This window comes from Hyaloscypha bicolor, assembly GCF_002865645.1.
Source record: "Hyaloscypha bicolor E unplaced genomic scaffold K444scaffold_182, whole genome shotgun sequence".
NCBI classification, from domain to species: Eukaryota; Fungi; Ascomycota; class Leotiomycetes; order Helotiales; family Hyaloscyphaceae; genus Hyaloscypha; species Hyaloscypha bicolor.
In genome coordinates, this window is record NW_020194684.1 from 6,149,042 (window position 1) to 6,167,602 (window position 18,561).

At 48.1% G+C, this 18,561-nt stretch overlaps 11 protein-coding genes across 11 annotated transcripts; 5 read left to right on the plus strand and 6 right to left on the minus strand.

The window, feature by feature from the left end:
• Window positions 1-1,469: 1,469 nt before the first annotated feature.
• Window positions 1,470-2,276, plus strand: K444DRAFT_637434 (uncharacterized protein; the record flags this gene model as incomplete). Its single annotated transcript, XM_024884120.1, has 1 exon — window positions 1,470-2,276. The coding sequence occupies one exon, from the start codon at window positions 1,470-1,472 to the stop codon at window positions 2,274-2,276; it is 807 nt and encodes a 268-aa protein (XP_024729151.1).
• Window positions 2,277-3,227: 951 nt separating this feature from the next.
• On the minus strand, window positions 3,228-3,676 carry K444DRAFT_486241 (uncharacterized protein; the record flags this gene model as incomplete). The annotated part of the gene is made up of 2 exons (XM_024873117.1): window positions 3,228-3,569; window positions 3,641-3,676. Coding segments are annotated over 2 exons (378 nt in total), but the record flags the coding sequence as incomplete, so codon positions are not given.
• Window positions 3,677-5,495: 1,819 nt separating this feature from the next.
• On the minus strand, window positions 5,496-7,100 carry K444DRAFT_669855 (uncharacterized protein; the record flags this gene model as incomplete). The annotated part of the gene is made up of 3 exons (XM_024887564.1): window positions 5,496-6,079; window positions 6,204-6,784; window positions 7,045-7,100. The coding sequence occupies 3 exons, from the start codon at window positions 7,098-7,100 to the stop codon at window positions 5,496-5,498; spliced, it is 1,221 nt and encodes a 406-aa protein (XP_024729153.1).
• An 854-nt stretch (window positions 7,101-7,954) lies between these two features.
• K444DRAFT_257261 (uncharacterized protein) lies at window positions 7,955-8,675 on the minus strand. The gene is made up of 2 exons (XM_024871368.1): window positions 8,467-8,675; window positions 7,955-8,402 (listed from the first exon to the last, which is right to left on the minus strand). Exons 1-2 carry the CDS (start codon window positions 8,491-8,493, stop codon window positions 8,088-8,090), a joined length of 342 nt encoding a protein of 113 aa, XP_024729154.1. The 5' UTR covers window positions 8,494-8,675; the 3' UTR covers window positions 7,955-8,087.
• An 82-nt stretch (window positions 8,676-8,757) lies between these two features.
• On the minus strand, window positions 8,758-10,087 carry K444DRAFT_621388 (N-terminal nucleophile aminohydrolase). Its single transcript, XM_024881899.1, has 3 exons — window positions 9,877-10,087; window positions 9,589-9,813; window positions 8,758-9,527 (listed from the first exon to the last, which is right to left on the minus strand). Exons 1-3 carry the CDS (start codon window positions 9,877-9,879, stop codon window positions 8,859-8,861), a joined length of 897 nt encoding a protein of 298 aa, XP_024729155.1. The 5' UTR covers window positions 9,880-10,087; the 3' UTR covers window positions 8,758-8,858.
• A 591-nt stretch (window positions 10,088-10,678) lies between these two features.
• K444DRAFT_257311 (uncharacterized protein) lies at window positions 10,679-12,047 on the plus strand. The gene is made up of 3 exons (XM_024871370.1): window positions 10,679-10,697; window positions 10,828-10,906; window positions 10,972-12,047. The coding sequence occupies exon 3, from the start codon at window positions 10,996-10,998 to the stop codon at window positions 11,803-11,805; it is 810 nt and encodes a 269-aa protein (XP_024729156.1). The 5' UTR covers window positions 10,679-10,697; window positions 10,828-10,906; window positions 10,972-10,995; the 3' UTR covers window positions 11,806-12,047.
• Window positions 12,048-12,555: 508 nt separating this feature from the next.
• On the plus strand, window positions 12,556-12,997 carry K444DRAFT_257361 (uncharacterized protein). The gene has a single exon (XM_024871371.1). The coding sequence runs from the start codon at window positions 12,652-12,654 to the stop codon at window positions 12,949-12,951; it is 300 nt and encodes a 99-aa protein (XP_024729157.1). The 5' UTR covers window positions 12,556-12,651; the 3' UTR covers window positions 12,952-12,997.
• A 320-nt stretch (window positions 12,998-13,317) lies between these two features.
• Window positions 13,318-14,282, plus strand: K444DRAFT_257278 (uncharacterized protein). Its single transcript, XM_024871369.1, has 2 exons — window positions 13,318-13,330; window positions 13,389-14,282. Exon 2 carries the CDS (start codon window positions 13,489-13,491, stop codon window positions 14,203-14,205), a length of 717 nt encoding a protein of 238 aa, XP_024729158.1. The 5' UTR covers window positions 13,318-13,330; window positions 13,389-13,488; the 3' UTR covers window positions 14,206-14,282.
• A 133-nt stretch (window positions 14,283-14,415) lies between these two features.
• Window positions 14,416-15,378, minus strand: K444DRAFT_495817 (radical SAM enzyme; the record flags this gene model as incomplete). The annotated part of the gene is made up of 2 exons (XM_024873275.1): window positions 14,416-14,936; window positions 15,054-15,378. Coding segments are annotated over 2 exons (846 nt in total), but the record flags the coding sequence as incomplete, so codon positions are not given.
• Window positions 15,379-16,000: 622 nt separating this feature from the next.
• K444DRAFT_575314 (P-loop containing nucleoside triphosphate hydrolase protein) lies at window positions 16,001-17,300 on the plus strand. The gene is made up of 3 exons (XM_024877470.1): window positions 16,001-16,488; window positions 16,554-16,849; window positions 16,922-17,300. Exons 1-3 carry the CDS (start codon window positions 16,455-16,457, stop codon window positions 17,207-17,209), a joined length of 618 nt encoding a protein of 205 aa, XP_024729160.1. The 5' UTR covers window positions 16,001-16,454; the 3' UTR covers window positions 17,210-17,300.
• Window positions 17,301-17,324: 24 nt separating this feature from the next.
• On the minus strand, window positions 17,325-18,429 carry K444DRAFT_669859 (uncharacterized protein). The gene is made up of 3 exons (XM_024887565.1): window positions 18,398-18,429; window positions 18,248-18,342; window positions 17,325-18,199 (listed from the first exon to the last, which is right to left on the minus strand). The coding sequence occupies exons 2-3, from the start codon at window positions 18,331-18,333 to the stop codon at window positions 17,620-17,622; spliced, it is 666 nt and encodes a 221-aa protein (XP_024729161.1). The 5' UTR covers window positions 18,334-18,342; window positions 18,398-18,429; the 3' UTR covers window positions 17,325-17,619.
• Window positions 18,430-18,561: the final 132 nt, after the last annotated feature.

Below are 18,561 nucleotides of genomic sequence, written 5' to 3' on the forward strand. Positions count from 1 at the left end.
GCTCCGGTCCTGGTTGTACAATGGCTACGTGGATACTTTTGAATCGATTTGACTTGTCTTTGAAACAAAGTTGAAAAGCTACACTTGCACAGAAGAATTTGGGAGCGCAAGAAGCCTTGGAAGAAGGAGTTCCGATTGGACAGAACATCCGTGTTGACACCTTGTTGTGTACCTTGTGTTTTCTGAGATAACTCTATCAGCAAACTGCTCCTTCCAAGCTCTGAGGATGTAGTCCTCAGAGTGACGGACCGATGCCTGTGACAGTCGCCAGTTATGCGCCAAAAGATTGCTCCCTCGAAAGCCATTCAGCAGCGATCACTCAACGCTGTCAACACAGATTTGTCGGAGGCAGCGAATGCATTTCAAATCGGAGAATAATCTTAGCGTCTTTGTTTTGATTGCCGTTTTGGTGCAGGATCCTTTGAGGTGGCAGATTCAGCAATCCCAGCTGCTCGATACATCGGAAACGAATGGGTTCACGGCCAGCAGCCATTTCCTTTGTTAATTCTCTCCCCGAAAAAGTCGAGTTTGGGCCAATCAATTGATTCCCTTGTTGTCATGGCCAGGCCCCCGGGGCCCGAGTTTCTTCAAGGAAATCTCGCTTAGCTTAAATTAACCGAATCCGGAACTGAATACAGAGGGGTATAGAATAGAGCACAGCGAAATCGTCGGGAGGCGAGAATACTATCTTATTTGCATCAGTTGATTCTTTGTTGGATATGGCGGTCATCCCGAGAAAGTCCTTGGATGATATGTTGGCTTCGGGGCTTGAACAAACAAGATTTGAGACCGCTTATTGAAACTCGGTGGAGAGAAACCTCCCAACATTCGAATCTAGAGTACGCCGCGCGGAAGATTATCGTAAAGAGTACAAGGTCTCGGTTGGCTGTGGTTTGCTGCTTGACCAGTACCGGAGAAGTATCATCCGGGGAGAAATTTTTCTTTCGTGGATGCGACGGCTCAATAGCAGCCTCAATGGATAGCTTCTCCCGCCTCCACCCGCATGTTCAAAGGAACTTATCTTGGCGATGTTGGCTTGAACCTCAATATGTTGTACATTTGAGTATTTGTATTTAAGCATGTCATTTGTTTTCTTTGTTTTTGGCTCTCTGCGAGGACTCGATTTCCCTTCTTGGTCTCAAAATCATGCCAATCGGAAGAGGCCATATCAACATTCATTGTTAAAACCCTAAATCCTTAATCAATTGACCCGACTCTACCCATCTTGCCATTGTGCGTCCTTTGCTGCTCGCCATCTCTCCTACTGTTGTTTACGAGACACGATAGGAATATAAAGTGCAGGCTTTCTGTCTATCTTATAATCATTCCCTCCCTCTTTCCTTACCTCAAAATCCAATCATATAAACACGGTCTACAACAGACACACAAAACACCATTCGAACATCCCCTTACAGGAGTATCAACCACACGAACCACAAACATCTCACCAAACCCCAAAATCAACAACCATGCAGTTGACCAACGCACTCTGCGTGCTCATCCTCGCGGTCACTGTATCCTCTACCGCCCTTCCTAACGCTCAACCAGCCGCTGCTGCCATTGTAGAACCCCGTTGTGGAGCTCGCGGACAGCCCTGTGGCAAGGCCAAGCGTGAGGCAGCGCCAGAACCAGCTCCAAGATGTGGAGCTCGCGGACAACCCTGTGGCAAGGCCAAGCGTGAGGCAGCACCGGAACCAGAAGCGGCCCCAAGATGTGGAGCTCGAGGGCAGCCTTGCGGTAAAGCAAAGCGCGAAGCTGAAGCTGCTCCAAGATGTGGAGCTCGAGGACAACCTTGCGGCAAAGTCAAGCGTGCTGCTGAGGCATTCGCCGAAGCTATTGCTGAACCCACTGCTGAGCCGCAAGAGGACAGTGTCTACGCTAGACATGCCCTACAACTCACTCGAGACCTCGCCTCCGTTGTCGCCGAGACTCAAGATGATGCCGAAGCATTCTGGACCACCCTCAGCCTCCCAGAAGACGGCGAATCCGAGGTCGACAAACGAGACGCTCTTGCGCGATGTGGAGCAAGAGGTCAACCCTGTGGAAAGGCCAAGCGTGATGCTGAGGCCGAAGCCGACCCAGAGGCCGAAGCACGATGCGGAGCCCGCGGCCAACCCTGTGGCAAGCTTAGACGTGCTGCCGAAGCAATTGCCGAAGCTGTCGCAGTCTCAGAGCCAGAGGCCAGATGCGGAGCGAGAGGACAACCTTGTGGCAAGGCCAAGAGAGATGCTCTTGCCTTGGCCCACGCAGCAGACATCGTTCTCTCAGCTCTCTAAGCGACCCAGCCATGGACTCAGCTTATCGATCCCCATCGACCTTCACGCCGCCTGAATGCCTTTCCTTTAGGTCAAATTATCTGATTTGCAACAACACCATCCGGATTTCCCCCGCGCTCTATTACTTCGCTTCACTCTCTTCTTTTCCTTAACAACATCTTTACATTTATGACAGCAGTCATGACTGCTGTTTGTTGGAACTATTTTACCCCCAAATTAGGGCTCTCTAAGAGCTCTTTGGAAGCCGGGATGGAATCGAGCGACGGCTTTTATAGCAATAAAAGTCTTGAACTCAACTTGCTCTTTCCTCTTTTGCATGTGACTTGTAACTTTAATTCCTCCCAGTGTATAATAATGAAACATAAAGGGGATGGTACCAATTGGAAGGGGGGCATTCGTAGGCTCGTAGCTGATTAAACTGAACCTCGGGACATTGAATTTCAGACCACAAAATTCAGGGACATTTGCGGCATTCAGATTTCATTGTACCTGCTTACCGTAGAATATTTGAAAGTACTTCAGTTTCATTGTCCTTATGTACGGAAATTTGAGATCATTCCCTAATCGGCGTGAAGACCTTACTTTTGCTTTCACCAGTCTCCTCAAGGTAGTATTTCTTGGTTCCTGATTGATCGTCCTCCCTTGCAAACTCGAAAGACTTCCATTCGCAGTTCAAAAACATCCCTGTAGGGAACCAAGTCAGCAATGTCCCAAACCTTCTCTGTGCTTTGAACTTTGAGATGACTTACTCTCCAACCCCAGCATCTTCTGCAAGAATGCCCCATGGCTCACCACCAGAATCTCGATGTTTTGGTGCGTAGCTCCACGGCTAACCTCATAGCCCTTCCATTTCCCTCCAGTCTCCTTCAACGCCTCCTGACCAAGCTCCCACAACTCCTTCCTAACCCTCCTGGCTCTGATCCTCCGCTCGTCCTTACATTCTTTGTCATTCATCTCCCACCCTTCTGACACCAAACTCAGATCCGTAATTTGATTTGCGTTATGAAGTAAATGCTGGAGTTCTTGAAGACTAGTGCCAGTACTTGTAGGTCCGCTTCCATGCTCTCGCAGATCCGGATAAGCCACGACTTTCAGTCCTTGAGAGATGAGATCTTCGAAAGCTATTTGGGCGGTCTGGAGGGTCCTTGTGAGCGGCGAGCACAAGATATGCGTAATATTATTGGAGGGAATAAAGGTTTCCTTGAGGTTCAAAGCTTGCTTTACTCCAAGCTGAGTCAACTTCGGGTCAGTTATTATCCTTCGATCGGGATTCTCTCTCAGATTATGGTAGGCCTGGTACTTGTTAGTTTTTTTGTTTTTTTGTTCTGAGATCCGTGGAGTGGGGTGAGGCGGGGCCGTCGTACTTCTGCATGGCGAACGCAATGTATAATTACCTTCCCTGGTGTTGGAGATGGTTGCTGGGGTAGAATGATGGGGCAAGTTCTGGGATACTGAACGTAGAAGAGGGTTTGTTTGGTGATCTGCGGGGGTTCTTGAGCAAGTTGCTCCGCTTCTCTCGTCCTGTTGATGATCGCGGATGGTGACTTGTCAGCGGACAATTTCTCACATGCAGTCCCCATTGTCCCAATACTTCTTAGTTCAACATTCGCCACCATAGATCCAAGAAGTTGTAGGTTCTTGCTCTAACTGGCAGTCTGTGTTTAGGTGGTTGTTCTGGGAGAGATCAATACGATGAGGGCGGAGGTGATTCGGGTGCAATTCTAGATCGGGGCCATATAAGACTGCTTAAAACTTTGTGGTAGCGCCACTATATTATAAGAGCGGCGTTAGAAATTTAGAAGTGAGCGGTTGTCGTTGTGAATATGCTAACTTCTGCCGAGTCGGCAACGACGCCGGCGAACTTTGTGTGCTGTGCACAGAAAATTGATGGAAGCAACATGGCTTGCTTAAATGATGACTATAGTGGAATGACAGCACTTTTGCATTAGTAGTCCAGTGGGTTTCAAAAATATTGTTTCTCCCAGGTATGGTGGAACAATCAAAGAGTTCTGGTATGTATTGTTTAGAGCACGGAAAGGGCATTGAGCGTCTCCAGCTGCTAATTGTTCAGAGTTTTAAAGGAACAATCAAAGAGGTTTAGGTTTGCAAATTCTAAACTGTAGCAGAGAATTGAAGATCTCTGACTCTTGGCTATTCAGATTTATGGAGAAACAATGAGAAACCCCAGCTTTGAATATTCAGAGCCTATGAGGACAATTGGAGAGCCCTATGCCTCACCATTTCCACAGTTATTGAGGGATATTAATCTTCTGTTGGAAGCTCTATGCTATAGAGGAGTAATTGAGAAGCTCCGACTTTTGATGTCTAGAATCATGGGGGGACAGTTGAAAAGCTCTCTCCTGAATGACCAGAGCCGTAAGGGTACAAGTAAACAGCTCTAGATGCTGAAGATTTGGTTCCATAAAGGAACGTTGAAAAATACCTGGGTCCTGAATGTTCAGAGCTCTGGGGGTACAATCAAAGAGTTCTGCACCAGGGTGTCCCAAGCTGGAGGGACAACTAAAGGGAGGTACATTTTAAAGGTTGGTGACACGAAGAAACAACCAAGCGTTTTAGCTGTCCAGTGTCAGAGCTACGACTCATTTCCTGCCCCACATAAAGCATTAAGATAAGGGGGATGTTTAATATCACGTGATCAAGTACAGCTCCCCAAACACTTCAACAGAACATGGGCAAATATGCGACTAGAAGGAAAATAGCGGCTTAATTAAGTTTTCCAAAAGCTAGACTTTGGATTTAATTGTTCCCAGACTAATTTTACAATGCCATCGAGTGTGTACCCTCTGTCAAACTGGTTGAAATACTGTGTCTCCATGTTCTGGGAGCTCTTGAGTTGCTTATTCCCGTATTATCTGGAAAATTCTGTATAATCCTTTAATTGTTTGTTCCTGGAAGAGTTATACAATGCCATTTGATCTCTTGATTGTTCTTTGGCTAATTGTACAGTACAATTAGAATTTCATCCTTTTAGAATCCTTTACACACTCACGTTAGACAATATATTTGGAGAATGCCAGCCCCAGCAACCAGTAGTTCCCTTGTACCAAATACAGTTTGGACAATCCACCAATGAGGAAGTTTGAAGTGCCAAGTTGCACTTGAACATTCAAGACGGACAGATCAGAAGCAGGACTTTTCATTGTCCCAGGGTATCATCATTACACTGTTGCCTTTGCATATCTACTCCATGTTCCAGAATCAGTCTGACAAATCGCCGGCCGCAGCCTCCTCCTCAGCCTCTGTCATGCCCGTAACCACACCAGTCTTCCAACCATCCCGGTCTGCATTATGTGCCATATGAATCAGAGCACTTCTCGGACGAACTTGAACAGCAGTCGGAGCAGGAGTATCAACTACAGGAAAGGCACCTTGGTCAAAACCAAACACAACATTCCCTCCCTCACGTCCAAATCCAGAACTAACCCCCAAGGTATCAGCCACTTCTGCAGAAGTAATTAGAACCCTTTGACCCTTGAATGATACAGCCAGGCTCTTGCAATTACCCTCGTAGCGTGGATGTTGGCGAGGAATCGGGTGAGCTGGCCGGATTGCAAAGCCTGGGAGTTCTGGTCCGGAAACACCCTCCTTGAGTCCACCCTGATATTCCTTCGGCGGCTTCGATGTAGCGGGAGTGAAAGCTTGAAGATGAGCTTTCCCATTGTGTACGATCTCTTCGTAAGCATTGTGAGGTTTGATTCTGAAGTTGGCGAGAAGATCGTCGGGGATGAATTCGAAGGTACGGTACTCGGTATGCTCCCATGGTCTAGCCTTGCGTTGTGCATCTGTGGGGCTTGTCAGCATATTGCTATTTGAATATCCGAAAAGCTGCGGGACATTGCTGGTAGAAGTCCCAGGAGCTGTTCGACATGTGGCTGGAAGGAGGGAAGGAAGGAAAGAGGAACTTACACGTAAGATTGCCCATCAAACAGTTCAGTGACACGACATGTCCAATAATAGCGATTTCGCAATTACCCTCTTCGTTTGTTTCATGCTCAAGGAATTGCTTGCAGGAGACATAAAGCCGATCTCGGCAAAACTCGGCCTGCTGTTCGAGATTGATATTGGTGCCATCTCGAAAGCTGGATCGCCAGTAATTAGGATATTTGCTGATAACAGTCCAGTCGAGACCATGCTTTCTGAACTGCTTCTCGATAATATCGAACGGCAATGGTTGGTCGCAATTGAAAGAGGTAAATTCTTTGAAGTCGGGAGCGACGACGATTTCATGACCCGCTGTGCCAAAGGCATAGATCGCTGTCTGAATCGAGCGGCGAGACGGAGAGCAGACGATATGTGTAAGAAGTGGTGTTCTGGAAAAGCTTTTACCAAGATTTGCTGCTTGAAGTTTACCAGTCTTTGTGAGCTCCGGGTCATCCAAAGACAAGCGCTCCTCTTCGGTCATGTCATTGCTCATGTCGTCATGGTCCGCTTGAGCATGGCGTATAAGATGAAAGATGATCTTTGGCGGTTTGGTGGGGACCTGGCTGCTAGGGGGTCGTTAGTATGGTATGCCTGGAAAGCAAAACAAAGGAGGTAATCGCGATAAAGATGGGAGCGAAGCGGGCATGTTTCTCAAGACTTCAGAGCGAAGTCAACATGCTTATCGTGAAAGATGGGAGCGAAGCGGGCAAGCTTCTCAAGACTTCAGAGCGAAGTCGACGTGCTTCTCGTGAAAGATGGGAGCGAAGCGGACAGGGATTCTCAGGACTTCAGAGCGAAATCAAAGAGCCTCTCGTAATAAACTTACCGTTGAGTGGCAACCTTCTCTCCCTTTCCTCTCTTGAACATCTTTGGTAGCTGCATCGTGACGTGGTGGTGACGAGCAAGTGTTGAAGACGGGATGGGGTCAGAGTGAGGAGAAAATGCCCCAAAAGAAAGAGTTTTGGGTCCATCTTGCCGCTTTATTGTCGAACAAGTTTTGACAAGTATGCAATGGTAGCCCCGGAGCAGTTTATAGAGTTGCTCCGCTGTTCTTGTTATCGATAAGTCATTGTGTGTGAAAAATTAGACAGCTGTTGACATTCACTTTCCATCGTCTCGCTTAATTAGGGGGCGGCCACCAGGCCAGATTTGATGGCTAGACTCGCAATAGGCTGAGAAAGTCGAGCTAATCCAATGCTCCAAGTCAAAGTTGGTCATTTATTTAAACTTGAGAGGGGAAGAAATTGATACCCAAGAACTTCTGAGATTCTTGAAAAGAGCAGGCTTTGAATGTAAGATTACAATGATGCCTATGTATAGTACAATTGTTTGAACTTGACAGCAGTTGATACCCCGAGATATTTGGAGGGGAAAAAGGCTTTTAACTTACAACAATGCATGCCGACATTTAGAAGTAAGTAATTGCAATGAAAAACTTGACTTGGAACAGTGACATAAGTTCCACTTTTCATGCCAACCGGGAGGCAGAGTAGATGAGATCACAACTCCTCGTCATCTGGTGTGAATTAAAAGATGAGAATGAATTGATTTAAAAACCTAAGCATGTATTTTTTGTATTTTTTGTGAATAGACAATACAAAACATTAGAGCAAAGCGAAACCGATTCGACTTTGCAATATCAGATGACACCTAATTCTCAAGTCCCGTAGGTGTTATCTGAAGAAGGGAAGAGAAACATATGGGATATATCAAATATCCCAATTAAGGAAGAAAGACTTGAGATGAGATAAGTGAGTCTGTAACAATAAACTATGTCGTATATCACGAGCATGCTCTCGCTCCAAAAAGAGAAAGCAGGGGAGGGACCAGGGGCGCCCGACAGAAAAAGTCGAGCTGCATCACTCATTTTCAATGTTCCATGCCAAGGTTCAGTATGGAGCTAGATTTGGAGGTTTGAGGAACATCAGATCTTGGAATTCTCAAGATACTCGAAGGAGGCAAATTTTGACACGCAGAGGACCCATGAGTAATAGCATTCATGCATGGTCCCTCGAGAGCATTTCCATTCCATAATAAGGAACAGTGACGGTATGCCCCTCGGCTATGTGTGTGATGAATCGTAGCATTGTAGCAGTAGTAGGCCCCCCGGCCTGAGGGAAACGACGTGGTGATCAGTAGATTACCCGTGATGTGCTTGGCTCCGATTTGGGCTTGCGTTGGAGCCTTATTGTTGGATAAATTTCATCAATCGTGAAGGAGCTGAAATCCTGGATGCACTGGTACTCACCATCGCGAGAAGTACAAGGCCCTTCATCAAGTGTGCGTTCTTGTCTTCCGAACCCAACGAGAGGGAGACAGAAACGAAGCCGACTTGACTTGGTGACTTCAGATGGCGCCCAGCTGATTCCTCTTACTATCTGAAGTCAGCGGGGGTATTAGGCAGGAGCCATCTCAAGCTTGTGTGCTGCTTGTGCTTTGGGTGCCCTTACTCATCAAATCGCATAAGTTCTCGAATAGAGATATGGCGGAATAGAATCTTCACAAAACAAGGCATCGAAGTAGGAACGAGCAAAACAAACGGCTTGGAATCATTGATCACGCATTCTCAGTCTTCTGAGCTCAAGGAAGCAGCAAATATGATGTAGGTGTTGATACAGGGTGCTTTTCACACATACGTGTCTATTCCTCCATCTTGTCTTCCTCAGCTGGCTTATCATCCTCCTTCGTCTCTTCCTCGTCATCGTCGCCTTCTAATGCCTTCTTCGCTAATCTCTCGGCCTCCTCGAGAACCTCCCTTGGAACATCCTCATGTCTTCCCTTCGTAGGACCCTCCAGATTGCTGATCCAAGTCATCTCCAACTCGAACTCCTTGTCCTTATTGTCGGCATGTGCAACGTAGATGATTCTGGCCGCCTCCTTGACACCATCCTCCAGACTCAATTTGCCAGCCGCCAGGTCCAACTTCTCCAGCTCAGCCTTAGCGGTTTGACGTCCCTTTCCGGTAGCCGCGCCATAATATCCCCAGTATAATCCACTAGGCTCAATCATGTAGAGACCTGGTCCACCGTATTTCTTGCCCTCAACCTTGCCCCCAGCACCAATAGAAGGTCCGCTACCAACTTGGCCATCAACAGGAAGCTCGAGCTCGGAATCCCAGCCTCCTACAATAGCAGTGATGCCGAACGGTCGAACGGAAGAGTACAGGGTATATGCTTGAAGATATCCACCCATTCGACTTGCTAGATCTGCGGTTGTGATGGGAGTCTTGTAGACCTTTCGCCAACTTGATGCTTCATCGCGTGCTCGAGAAATAAAGTGTCTCCCATCTGGAACAAGGCCTGATGAAACCTAGATATAGTATTAGCATATACCCAAGGGTTTTGATTCCCATGCAACCATTGGCACTTACTGCACCCATATGTCTGTCGATCGTTGCAATACGTTTGTTTGCTCCCGGCTTCAACAACTTGCTGGAAATGACCTTCTCGACCGCAAGAACAACGCCATCTTTACACCGGATGCCAATGGAGGTACCACCGTTCTCTACCGCCTTGACTGCATACTCAACTTGGAAATTTCGGCCGTCTGGTGAGAAGACTGAGTTTGTGAGATCGTAACCCGTACCTATCGAAGTCTAAGGGGGTCAGCTTTGGAGATTCATAGCATTTGAAGCTGCGGGAGAGCATCTCAAGCTCACCATGATGAATTTTGTGTGGTGGAGTGATTCGGAGCTTCAAGGTGGGAGGATGGAGTTGAGGTTGTGAAGATCTTTGGAGCTCTGTCGTGCCTGCAACACGGTCGAGAGCTTCAGGCACCTGAAGCCGCGTCGAATACGCTAATTTCATTAGGCATCAACTTTTCCCTGAGGCAACAATACTACTGCACGTGACATTGGATATTTCCATTCCGGCTCTCGACTTTATTTTCGATAAGAACCGGATCGTAATCTTATATCCCTGCCAATATTAATATTGTGGGAGAGCATGACGAGCTGTAGGTTCCTGCCGAGCTCCTTTTGAGTTTGAGGGCATATACACTGAGAAGTATCGTTGAGCAAACACAACAAAGCCTAGGTTCCACACAATCCCAACTCATGATGCCGGTGAAAAGTCGTCAGACTGTCAGAACATCCTAAATGGGTCAGATGGCCCTCGTGGTTGCAGATTATTGGCAAGCAGGCGCTGATGGTGCAACGCTAGCATCCCAGCTGCCCAAATTTGTTTCAGGAGTGGCTTCACCGTCGTTGGGCCGCCCCGTCATCGCTTCCTTTGGGAGGGGTAGGTCAAGCCTTTCTTTGATATTTAACCTCATGCCCTCGTCTTTCTTCCTCCAACAACGACACCCGACTTCTTCAAAGCGACAAGTCTTGGCTTTCATGGCCAGTCGCTCAATACCGACTTCAATAATACTTACTTTCCGCGCCTGGCCTTCCTTTGATCCGCCAAACTCCAGGCACCCACTTTCGCTCCTTCTGGTCCAGGATCTCCGGTTTCGTTTCTCGCACTTCCTCTACCTCAAGTACATAGCATAGTGAATAAAAGCAAACTAGCAATTCTCTTGCACCTGTCCACAAAGCCTGCTCAGTCCGCTTCGAGTATTCTGTTGCACATTTACGCGCTCTGACTCCTAGGTTTTTCCTACCTCGCAGACAACCTACACTCCTTGTTCCCCTGAGGAACCCCTTCAGGCAGACTGGCTCTTTGCAGAGCTACACTTGATCATCTCGAGTATATTCGCAGCAAGGTATGCTGCACTCCTTTGAAAGGCCCAGCTCGCTGACATCTGTCTATAGCCGTTGACCTTGGAACTGCCAACGATGGCGACCCAAGAGGACCTGGCAGCAATGTTTGCTCGCAACCTCTCCCTCCAGAATCCCCCTCCATACGTTGCCCCCAAAGAGGAGCCAACTCCCGTCGAAGAGCAATACACCTACTCGATTTCCCAGCACTACCACCACTCTGCACATCTCGCCCAACCACCCCCTTCTAGACCTGCCTCCGAGCCCCCTCAGACAGACCAACTCACTGTTGAGATCATATTAGCCAGACATGGCGTTGACGCGTCTACTCTATTCCCCTCCCAAATCGAACTCTTCAAGACCGCAGACACAGGCCAGCAGATGCGATTGATCGAGCTCTGGCGGATATGCCCTCCCGACTATGGCGGACACGCTCTGGCACAAGACCTCGGCAACTGGCCTTCAACCTCTTTCCAACAGGAAGAGGCGATGGCTAAGTTGAGATACGAGCGATTGATGCTAGAAGAGCGCATGTCTCGGACAGGCGGGGATCAGCAGAGCATGGACAGTGACACGATGAGTGATTCCAGCAACACGACACCCTTGACACCGATTCAAGGAGGTGATGGACGCTGGATGACCAACAGCCATGTTGCAGAGCCGTACATGCAATCCGGCTATGAAGCCCTTGCTCAACGTGAGTACGAGGCTTCCGCTGGTCCGTCAAAGGATATCTATTCTCATTTTGGTAACTCAGTCGGTGGTAACTACAAACCCGCCACAGACCCCGTCTACAACTCGGTCTCAGACATCCACCGATACTCCAATGTCGGCGGCGACTGGGAGAGACTTGTAGAGCAACGAAAACAAGCGATGGAGGATCAGTAGTAAGTCATCGGGGAGCAAGATATCTCTGGCTCTGGAGATTTCTGGGGCCCCAACTTTCACAATGAGAGGATTTACTGACTATCTTTCCAGCGGCGCATTTGATCAGCAATTCCACCATAACATCGGCGGTGTCACAGTGGGAGAATACCAAGGAGAAGATGAGGAGATGTGTAGATAAAACCATACATAGTAGATAGGCAGACAGATTGCACATTAGAGTTTAGTTTTTTTTGTCATTCGCATTGAGGATGGGAAGGCATACTTCTGTTTCTAGCGCGGGAATGATGGATTATTCGTCAGGCATGGGATGGCATTCACGGCACAACAGATTGACGACTTCCCTTGGAAGGATTTGAGTGGATGCAGACGGGCAGGACGTTCTTAGGCATCTACTCTCTCTCTTCGTCTCATGTCTCCTCTCACATCTCTTGATTACAGCTGGCTGGTGTGGGTTGAGTCCAGCTTACTTGATACATCACATCTTCATGTTCGGAAAACGTTTCCGTGAGGTACGTACCTTCGACCCCGATATTCCCTCCCCAGCATTCCCCAGCATCTTCCCTCCCCTCTCCTCTTCCGATTGAGAGAGATATTTGGCGAGGTACGTATGGAATACATCCTCCCTTCCCTCCCCTGGCCGCTCTCACTACTCATCTGAAAGCACTTCCCTGGCGACAGCAGCTCTCAACACTCGACCACAATGAATCCTGGATCTGGATCTGGATCCGGATTTGTCCCTTCCCCATTTTCTTTTCTTTTCCTGTGTTATTGTGCAGATAATGAATGAATGAAGATTATTTTACACCTACGCGTGCAAGTAATTGTTCTGTTTTGCTGTGAAGTTGAATGTTCCACGCACAAATGGGAGACCTCATCACACACATTATAGCCACGTGTCCCCTCCCTCTTCTCTTATACACCCAAACGGCTGCCTTAGCCACCCCTCTGGGGTTCCAAGCCTTGTTAGAGCTGTGCGGACAATCAAGTCCCCCCCAACCTCTCTTCAGTCGCGGGCAGGTGAAGATTAAATCAGGAAAGAATCTCTTTTTCAACAATGAAGTCCCCAGCCTAACCAATTGCTCTCAAATTCTTGGGTCCCATCACAATAGCGTTGCGAAGGACCCGTGTAATGACATTGGCACTTGATAAGGTCAAGTAAGGTACGGGCCGAACAATAGGCCCCAAGCCTCAACATCAATGAGCCAATCAAGGAGCCAATCATTGAGCCTGCAATGCTGTCGTAATATTGAAATCACAACTGGCAAGACACTTCAAACGATACATAAAATATTTCCTCGGTATCATGAGAATTCGAAGACTTCCTCCATCCAAGCAACGAAATTTTTGTCCTCTCAACCCACACCAAATCCACCACCTCCTTTGAGCCAGTTGCAATAGCCAGAACTCGAGCAAGACTGGATAACAGCACAGACAACAGCGGAACCTCTTGTTCATCCAGCAGAGGCCATTCTCCTGCAGGCACCAGTCGCTCTCCGGTAAAGGTTGCTCGAATGACTGTTCCCTTGTAAGTCGCCCATTCGTGACGAGTCGGTCGTCGTGACTGGTCGCTTATGATGTCGCAGGTTCTCTAGCCTAAACATTTTGGGTTAGATCGCTTCTCCCACAATTCATCTCTTTCCACACTCCTGGCTATCAACAACTCAACACTTCGAAACCTTGAGGATGCTAAACGTATCCACCGGAGGCAGACGTATATCCCCACGCATCTCCTGCTACTTCTGTAAGATTGCCTCTACCCATTCAGGCAGGGTGCAAATCCGTCGGCTCGAGGTTGAGCGCAAGTTTTTGGTCACACCAATTGCCGTCTCCTGTTTGCGTTCCAATAGCGGAGGCTCAAGGTTCAAGAAACACGAGAGCCTCGGAAAGCAGACTACGCAAGATACCTACTACGACCGAAACGGTTTGCTCTTTTCAAAAGGGGTTTATATTCGTCGGCGGAATGGGCATTGGGAGGCGAAGATCCGCACGGGCGGCGATTTCATCAATTCAGCTTTCACGGAGGTCGATGGTAACAATGCAGTAAAGGAGGTCGTCGAACAGAACTTGACTGTCTCTGCAGATGGACTTAGCATCGAAGAAATGCTGGAGCCTTGCGCCGATTTTGTCACGGAACGAGAGTCCTGGATAATGGACGGCAGGTTCAAGGTTGACGTCGACACAACAGATTTTGGACATATGGTTGGAGAGGTGGAGTTGACAGGAACCCTCTGGTCTGCTAATGGTGAACATGGCGGGGAAGAGGAGGAAAGGGAAAAGTTGAAGCAAGAGATGGACCAAGACATCAAGGCATTCATGCAATCTTACCCACAAGTATTCCCTGCTGGACGGCCCCTTGGAAAACTGAGTGCCTACTTCCGCTGGATCAGAGGCAGAATGTGACTTCATTATCTTCGATAGCTAACGGAGAGGGGTCCTCATTTACGTGGACGAAGATGCCGTGGAGGATATAGCTGGATAGTCTCAGTTGAATCCAGCCACGATGCACCGTCCTATTGATCCGCTCCTTCTCGCCTGGCTACCACGAACGACCTCTCACCATTCAAATTCCTTTGCCTTGTTACTACTCGAGCCGCAACCCGCTTCGCTCACTTTAGTCCAATCATAAAATCCGCCTCTCTCCACGAACGCAGTCCGCTCCCACCTCACTTGTGTCATCGCCTTCCTCACGCCAACATCTAGGATACTCTCACTCGCTTTCTCCTCCCCATCGCCTTTGTCCAGAAAGCGCATATACTCGTCCAAAATCAAATAACTCCCTCTCATTATCTCGTTGCTCTCCGGCACGAAACATTTCAGGTGCTTGTGCCTGTCGCAGAACGCTTTCCACTGCTCGTTGCTTACGAGAAACGAACGTGCATCGCGCTTGCGCTGTTCATTATCGTTTTCGCCGGCGACGATCAGGCACTGGAAGACCTTCCATCGAAAGGGCTGAAACCGTGCAATCGGACAAGTCATATCTTCATCCCAGTTCAGGCTACATACAACGGTATTGACTTTGAACTTGATGCCGAAGTGTCGACACCAACTGGCGACTTTCGTTAGTTGCTCCACGTTCTCTCCACTCCTGCCTCTTCCGATCTTGATATTTGTCTCTGGGTCGAACGAATCGCCTGGGTAACGGGGGAGTTAGTATTACTAGATTAAGATTGTTTCGGGAGAGGACATTGTCTTAGGAGAAAGCCATGAAACAGCCCGTAATAGGAAAGGGTTTCTCCCCCAACACCTACAGGATATAGCAAGGATGTCAATGAACGCGGCGTTCTCGCGCAAGAACTTCTTGGTGATCTTCGAGCCGTTCGACACGATACTTATACTTTCTATCCCTAGTTCCTCTTTCCCATAGCGGAGAAGTTCACGCATGAACATGGGATATAGGAAAGGCTCACCGCCTGCGAAATTGAGCTTCTTCATCCCGGCCTCTTTCAAGAGCTTCATTCCGCACTTGGCCTTGTCCAGTGGGAGGATGCTGGAGGTCTTCTCGGTGTGGAAACAGAAGCCGCATTCATAATTGCACTTGCGGGAGAAGTGGTAGTTAACCGAGACTGGAGTTTCGGCTCCGCTCATTTGCTGAAGTTGATGGAAATGGTATAAGAGGCAGGCAGCTATTATGCAAGAAGCTCCCGTGATACCAGTGACGATCGGACTGCTGAAGAGAATTGCAGACAGCATAATAAAGGTTAGGGTTGTTTTCTAGACCAATTTTCGAAGGGAATATTTTCAATTAATCAAGAATCCACTTGGTCAATCTCCTGGTCTGTCATTGAGTGACTGGTCTCTGTTGAGTGCTGGCTTGTACCGTGTGCATGGCTACTTTGGTGTGCCCAGTCATTCGAGTGCGCCTGGTTATAGGAGGTGTTGAAGTCTTGAGCTTGTTAAAGTGTGGGGCTATAGCAAGACAGTAATCCAGACGCAAGCCATGAAAAGGCTTGCTCCGCCCCCACAGACCCGTGCGGCTCGGCACACTTCTGGATTCGAAGCTCCTTAGTCTGTGTAACTTCACAAAGTTTGGAGAAACAAACTGCCACGTGGGCTGCTGATACATCCTCCTCAAAAAACCAAGCATCTCTCACCGAACACGTGCTCACGAATCGGATTCTTGCCATGTTCCACATCTTGACGAACGTTATGCACGATACAGTAGATACAGTAAGAGCTCACGCCAATCTCCCGTTTCCATCACTAGTGCTGCGGGAGGCCTCCTGGAGGCCTCCAGTTGCTGTACCAGATCGAACGAAGATGAGACAATCGACTCATGTTCAAATGTGATAGGGAAGCGGATAGGTTGCCGCTGAATGACCAAACCGAACGGGCTCTTGAGGTGGTATGTCTGTCTGCAACGATCGTTCAATGCGGCTTTCTCATCGGGCGATTCGGCATCATCAGATCACGGCAACCCAGTATATTGAAGCATCAATCATTATCTGATCTATTCAACCTTTAAACAAACAATGTCAGCTCCGCCGAGCCACATCAACCGAATCACAGTCCTCCCAGGATCGACGATCTTAAACCCCTCCATAATTCTAGTAACCTTGGGTGATCCAGCAAATGTACGGTGAGAAGGATCACATGCCCGCCACTGTGTATAAACTTTAGTCCACTTCAGGTATAGAAAGAGCTCAACAACCATGCACCGGCAGATCTCTGTCATCTTTATCCTCGGTAGGTTCTCTTAACCTCCTCCGCTAAGTATATTGAGCCTCAAGATTCTAAGTTCTCTCTAACAGGACCCCCTGGAGCGGGCAAAAGTACTCTAGGCGCACTTCTCACGGAGAACTTTCCCGTGCAACATATCTCGGTTGGCGACCTCCTACGGCGCATCATTAAGAATGATACTACCCATCCCCAAGCAGGAGCCCTCGCATCTATGCTAAACAAGCAGGAACTCATTGATGCAAAGGTTCTGGTTCCTATCCTAAGGAACGCGCTAGAAGAGTTAGAGTCGCGAGAGCAGGGGAGGAAAGTAATGCTAGTGGATGGATTCCCGCGGAACTTGGCACAGCGGAGGGAGTTCGAAGAAGCGGTAAGCATGCTCGCGAGCAAGCTAGCAGCGGTGTTGTGTATATACTACTCTATGTCCTAACGTAGTAAGCAGTTTGCAGAACCCATACTCGTTCTCTTCTTCAATTGTCCTAAAGAAATCGCAAAGCAGCGGTATCTTACGCGCAACTTGGAAGGGCGGGAGGCAGATAACGAGGCAATGTTCGAGAAAAGATATAAGGAGTATGTGCAAGAGAATGAGGAGATCGCTCGTGAATATCGGGAGAGGGGACTCTTAGTGGAGGTTGATACTGGTAATGGAATGGAGGAGTCGTGGGAGGAGCTCTTCACCAGACTAGGGAAGGACTCCAAATGGACGGATGTTATTGGAAAGAGTGTTTAGAACCGGGCGGGGATGAAGGTGGATTGAGCTTATAAACTAGATCCTTGATCATAGGCATCTTCTGACCCCCTTTTCAGTCATGTAATCATGCAGGGTGAACAACAGCGAAGGAGGAGAGCATTTTGGCTAGTTCCAATGTCATAGAATACTTTCCTGCATTTCATTCTAAGTATCGGTACGTTTCCTGTATTGTCTCCTCGATGTCGCAGTTCTCTGTGGTATATTTGCCTTCGATATCCAAGCCCAATGGTGCAGTGGTCAGCTCCGGATCTCTGGAGTACTCATCTGTATCTACCCCTCAGTTATTTGCTCCTCATTGCACACACTACTCCAATGTATCAGTTTCCTATTGCACCCTAGGACGCACCCTTAATGATGAGAAACTTTGGGAACATGATCTGGAGCCTCGTCTAGTCTTCCTTGACATGGAAGTCGGCCATGTGTATCGAGAACTTGGTTCCTTTCATGGTGACATCTCGAAACACGTAGCACATCTCTGAAAGCATCTCCTTTGGGAAAAGGCTCAGGGAGGTCCGAAACTCGTCTTTGTTCAAGGTCCAAACGCATTGGCTGATGAAGATTCGACGAAGAGGACTGTCGGCCACAGTATTGTCCCACACGTACTGGAAGATTGGGATGTGGATTGTATTTTCTATTGGGCGAAGTTCCTCGATCTTATCAATAGCGATATTCTGCAGTCGTGGCATCAGAAGCTTCCCCGCCAGAACCCACACGCGACACAAAGCAGGAACAGACTTGGTCTGTCCACCCAAATCTCCATCCAGTTTCTGAGTGTAAACCCATTGGCAGAACAAGCCAAAACCCTCTTCGGTAGTGTCTTCCAAGGTGTAGGTTTGTGTCTGGCCCTCAAGGAAGCTGCCAATAAAAGCTGCCTTGAGGACCGGGGAGTAATCGCATGCGAGCTTCTTGTGAATGAAGAACGTCTTCTTTTGGGGTCCAATGATGAAGGTTACGGCCTCGCCCAGGTTGCTGAACTATCTTTAGAATCTAAAGTATGGAAAATCAACATAGACTTACCAGAAGTCTGGGAGCTTCGGCGCGGCAGGGGGCTTTGGGGTCGGCCTTCCGAAAGTTCCGAAAGGCCGCCTTTCGGAAGGCGGCATCTTGTCACCCTTGATGCTAATGTCAGTTATTTTTCTAACAAAAATGGCTTCTTGAATAACTTACCTGAAGCGGTAGAATGACTAACGATATTGTTCGGACTCAGAGGGGTAGAAGGCTCCGAGCAGATCGGGCTCCCATAAATATTATCGATAATTATTAATTACTAACTAATTAGCGCAATTATCTATTGATCGGTTATCGAACCTATCGGAGCACACAATGGTGGT

Bases quoted from the DNA above. Each gene is read 5' to 3' on its own strand.
- K444DRAFT_257261 (XM_024871368.1), bottom strand. From the start codon at position 8,493: ATGAAGGGCCTTGTACTTCTCGCGATG. The intron at 8,403-8,466 runs GTGAGTACCAGT...TCCAACAATAAG, and splicing joins GCCTTGTACTTCTCGCGATG to GCTCCAACGCAAGCCCAAAT.
- K444DRAFT_621388 (XM_024881899.1), bottom strand. The intron at 9,528-9,588 runs GTAAGTGCCAAT...TACTATATCTAG, and splicing joins TCGACAGACATATGGGTGCA to GTTTCATCAGGCCTTGTTCC.
- K444DRAFT_257311 (XM_024871370.1), top strand. From the start codon at position 10,996: ATGGCGACCCAAGAGGACCTGGCAGCAATGTTTGCTCGCAACCTCTCC.
- K444DRAFT_257361 (XM_024871371.1), top strand. From the start codon at position 12,652: ATGTTCCACGCACAAATGGGAGACCTCATCACACACATTATAGCCACG.
- K444DRAFT_257278 (XM_024871369.1), top strand. From the start codon at position 13,489: ATGCTAAACGTATCCACCGGAGGCAGACGTATATCCCCACGCATCTCC.
- K444DRAFT_575314 (XM_024877470.1), top strand. From the start codon at position 16,455: ATGCACCGGCAGATCTCTGTCATCTTTATCCTCG. The intron at 16,489-16,553 runs GTAGGTTCTCTT...TCTCTCTAACAG, and splicing joins CTCTGTCATCTTTATCCTCG to GACCCCCTGGAGCGGGCAAA. The intron at 16,850-16,921 runs GTAAGCATGCTC...CGTAGTAAGCAG, and splicing joins GGAGGGAGTTCGAAGAAGCG to TTTGCAGAACCCATACTCGT.
- K444DRAFT_669859 (XM_024887565.1), bottom strand. From the start codon at position 18,333: ATGCCGCCTTCCGAAAGGCGGCCTTTCGGAACTTTCGGAAGGCCGACC. The intron at 18,200-18,247 runs GTAAGTCTATGT...AAGATAGTTCAG, and splicing joins CCGAAGCTCCCAGACTTCTG to CAACCTGGGCGAGGCCGTAA.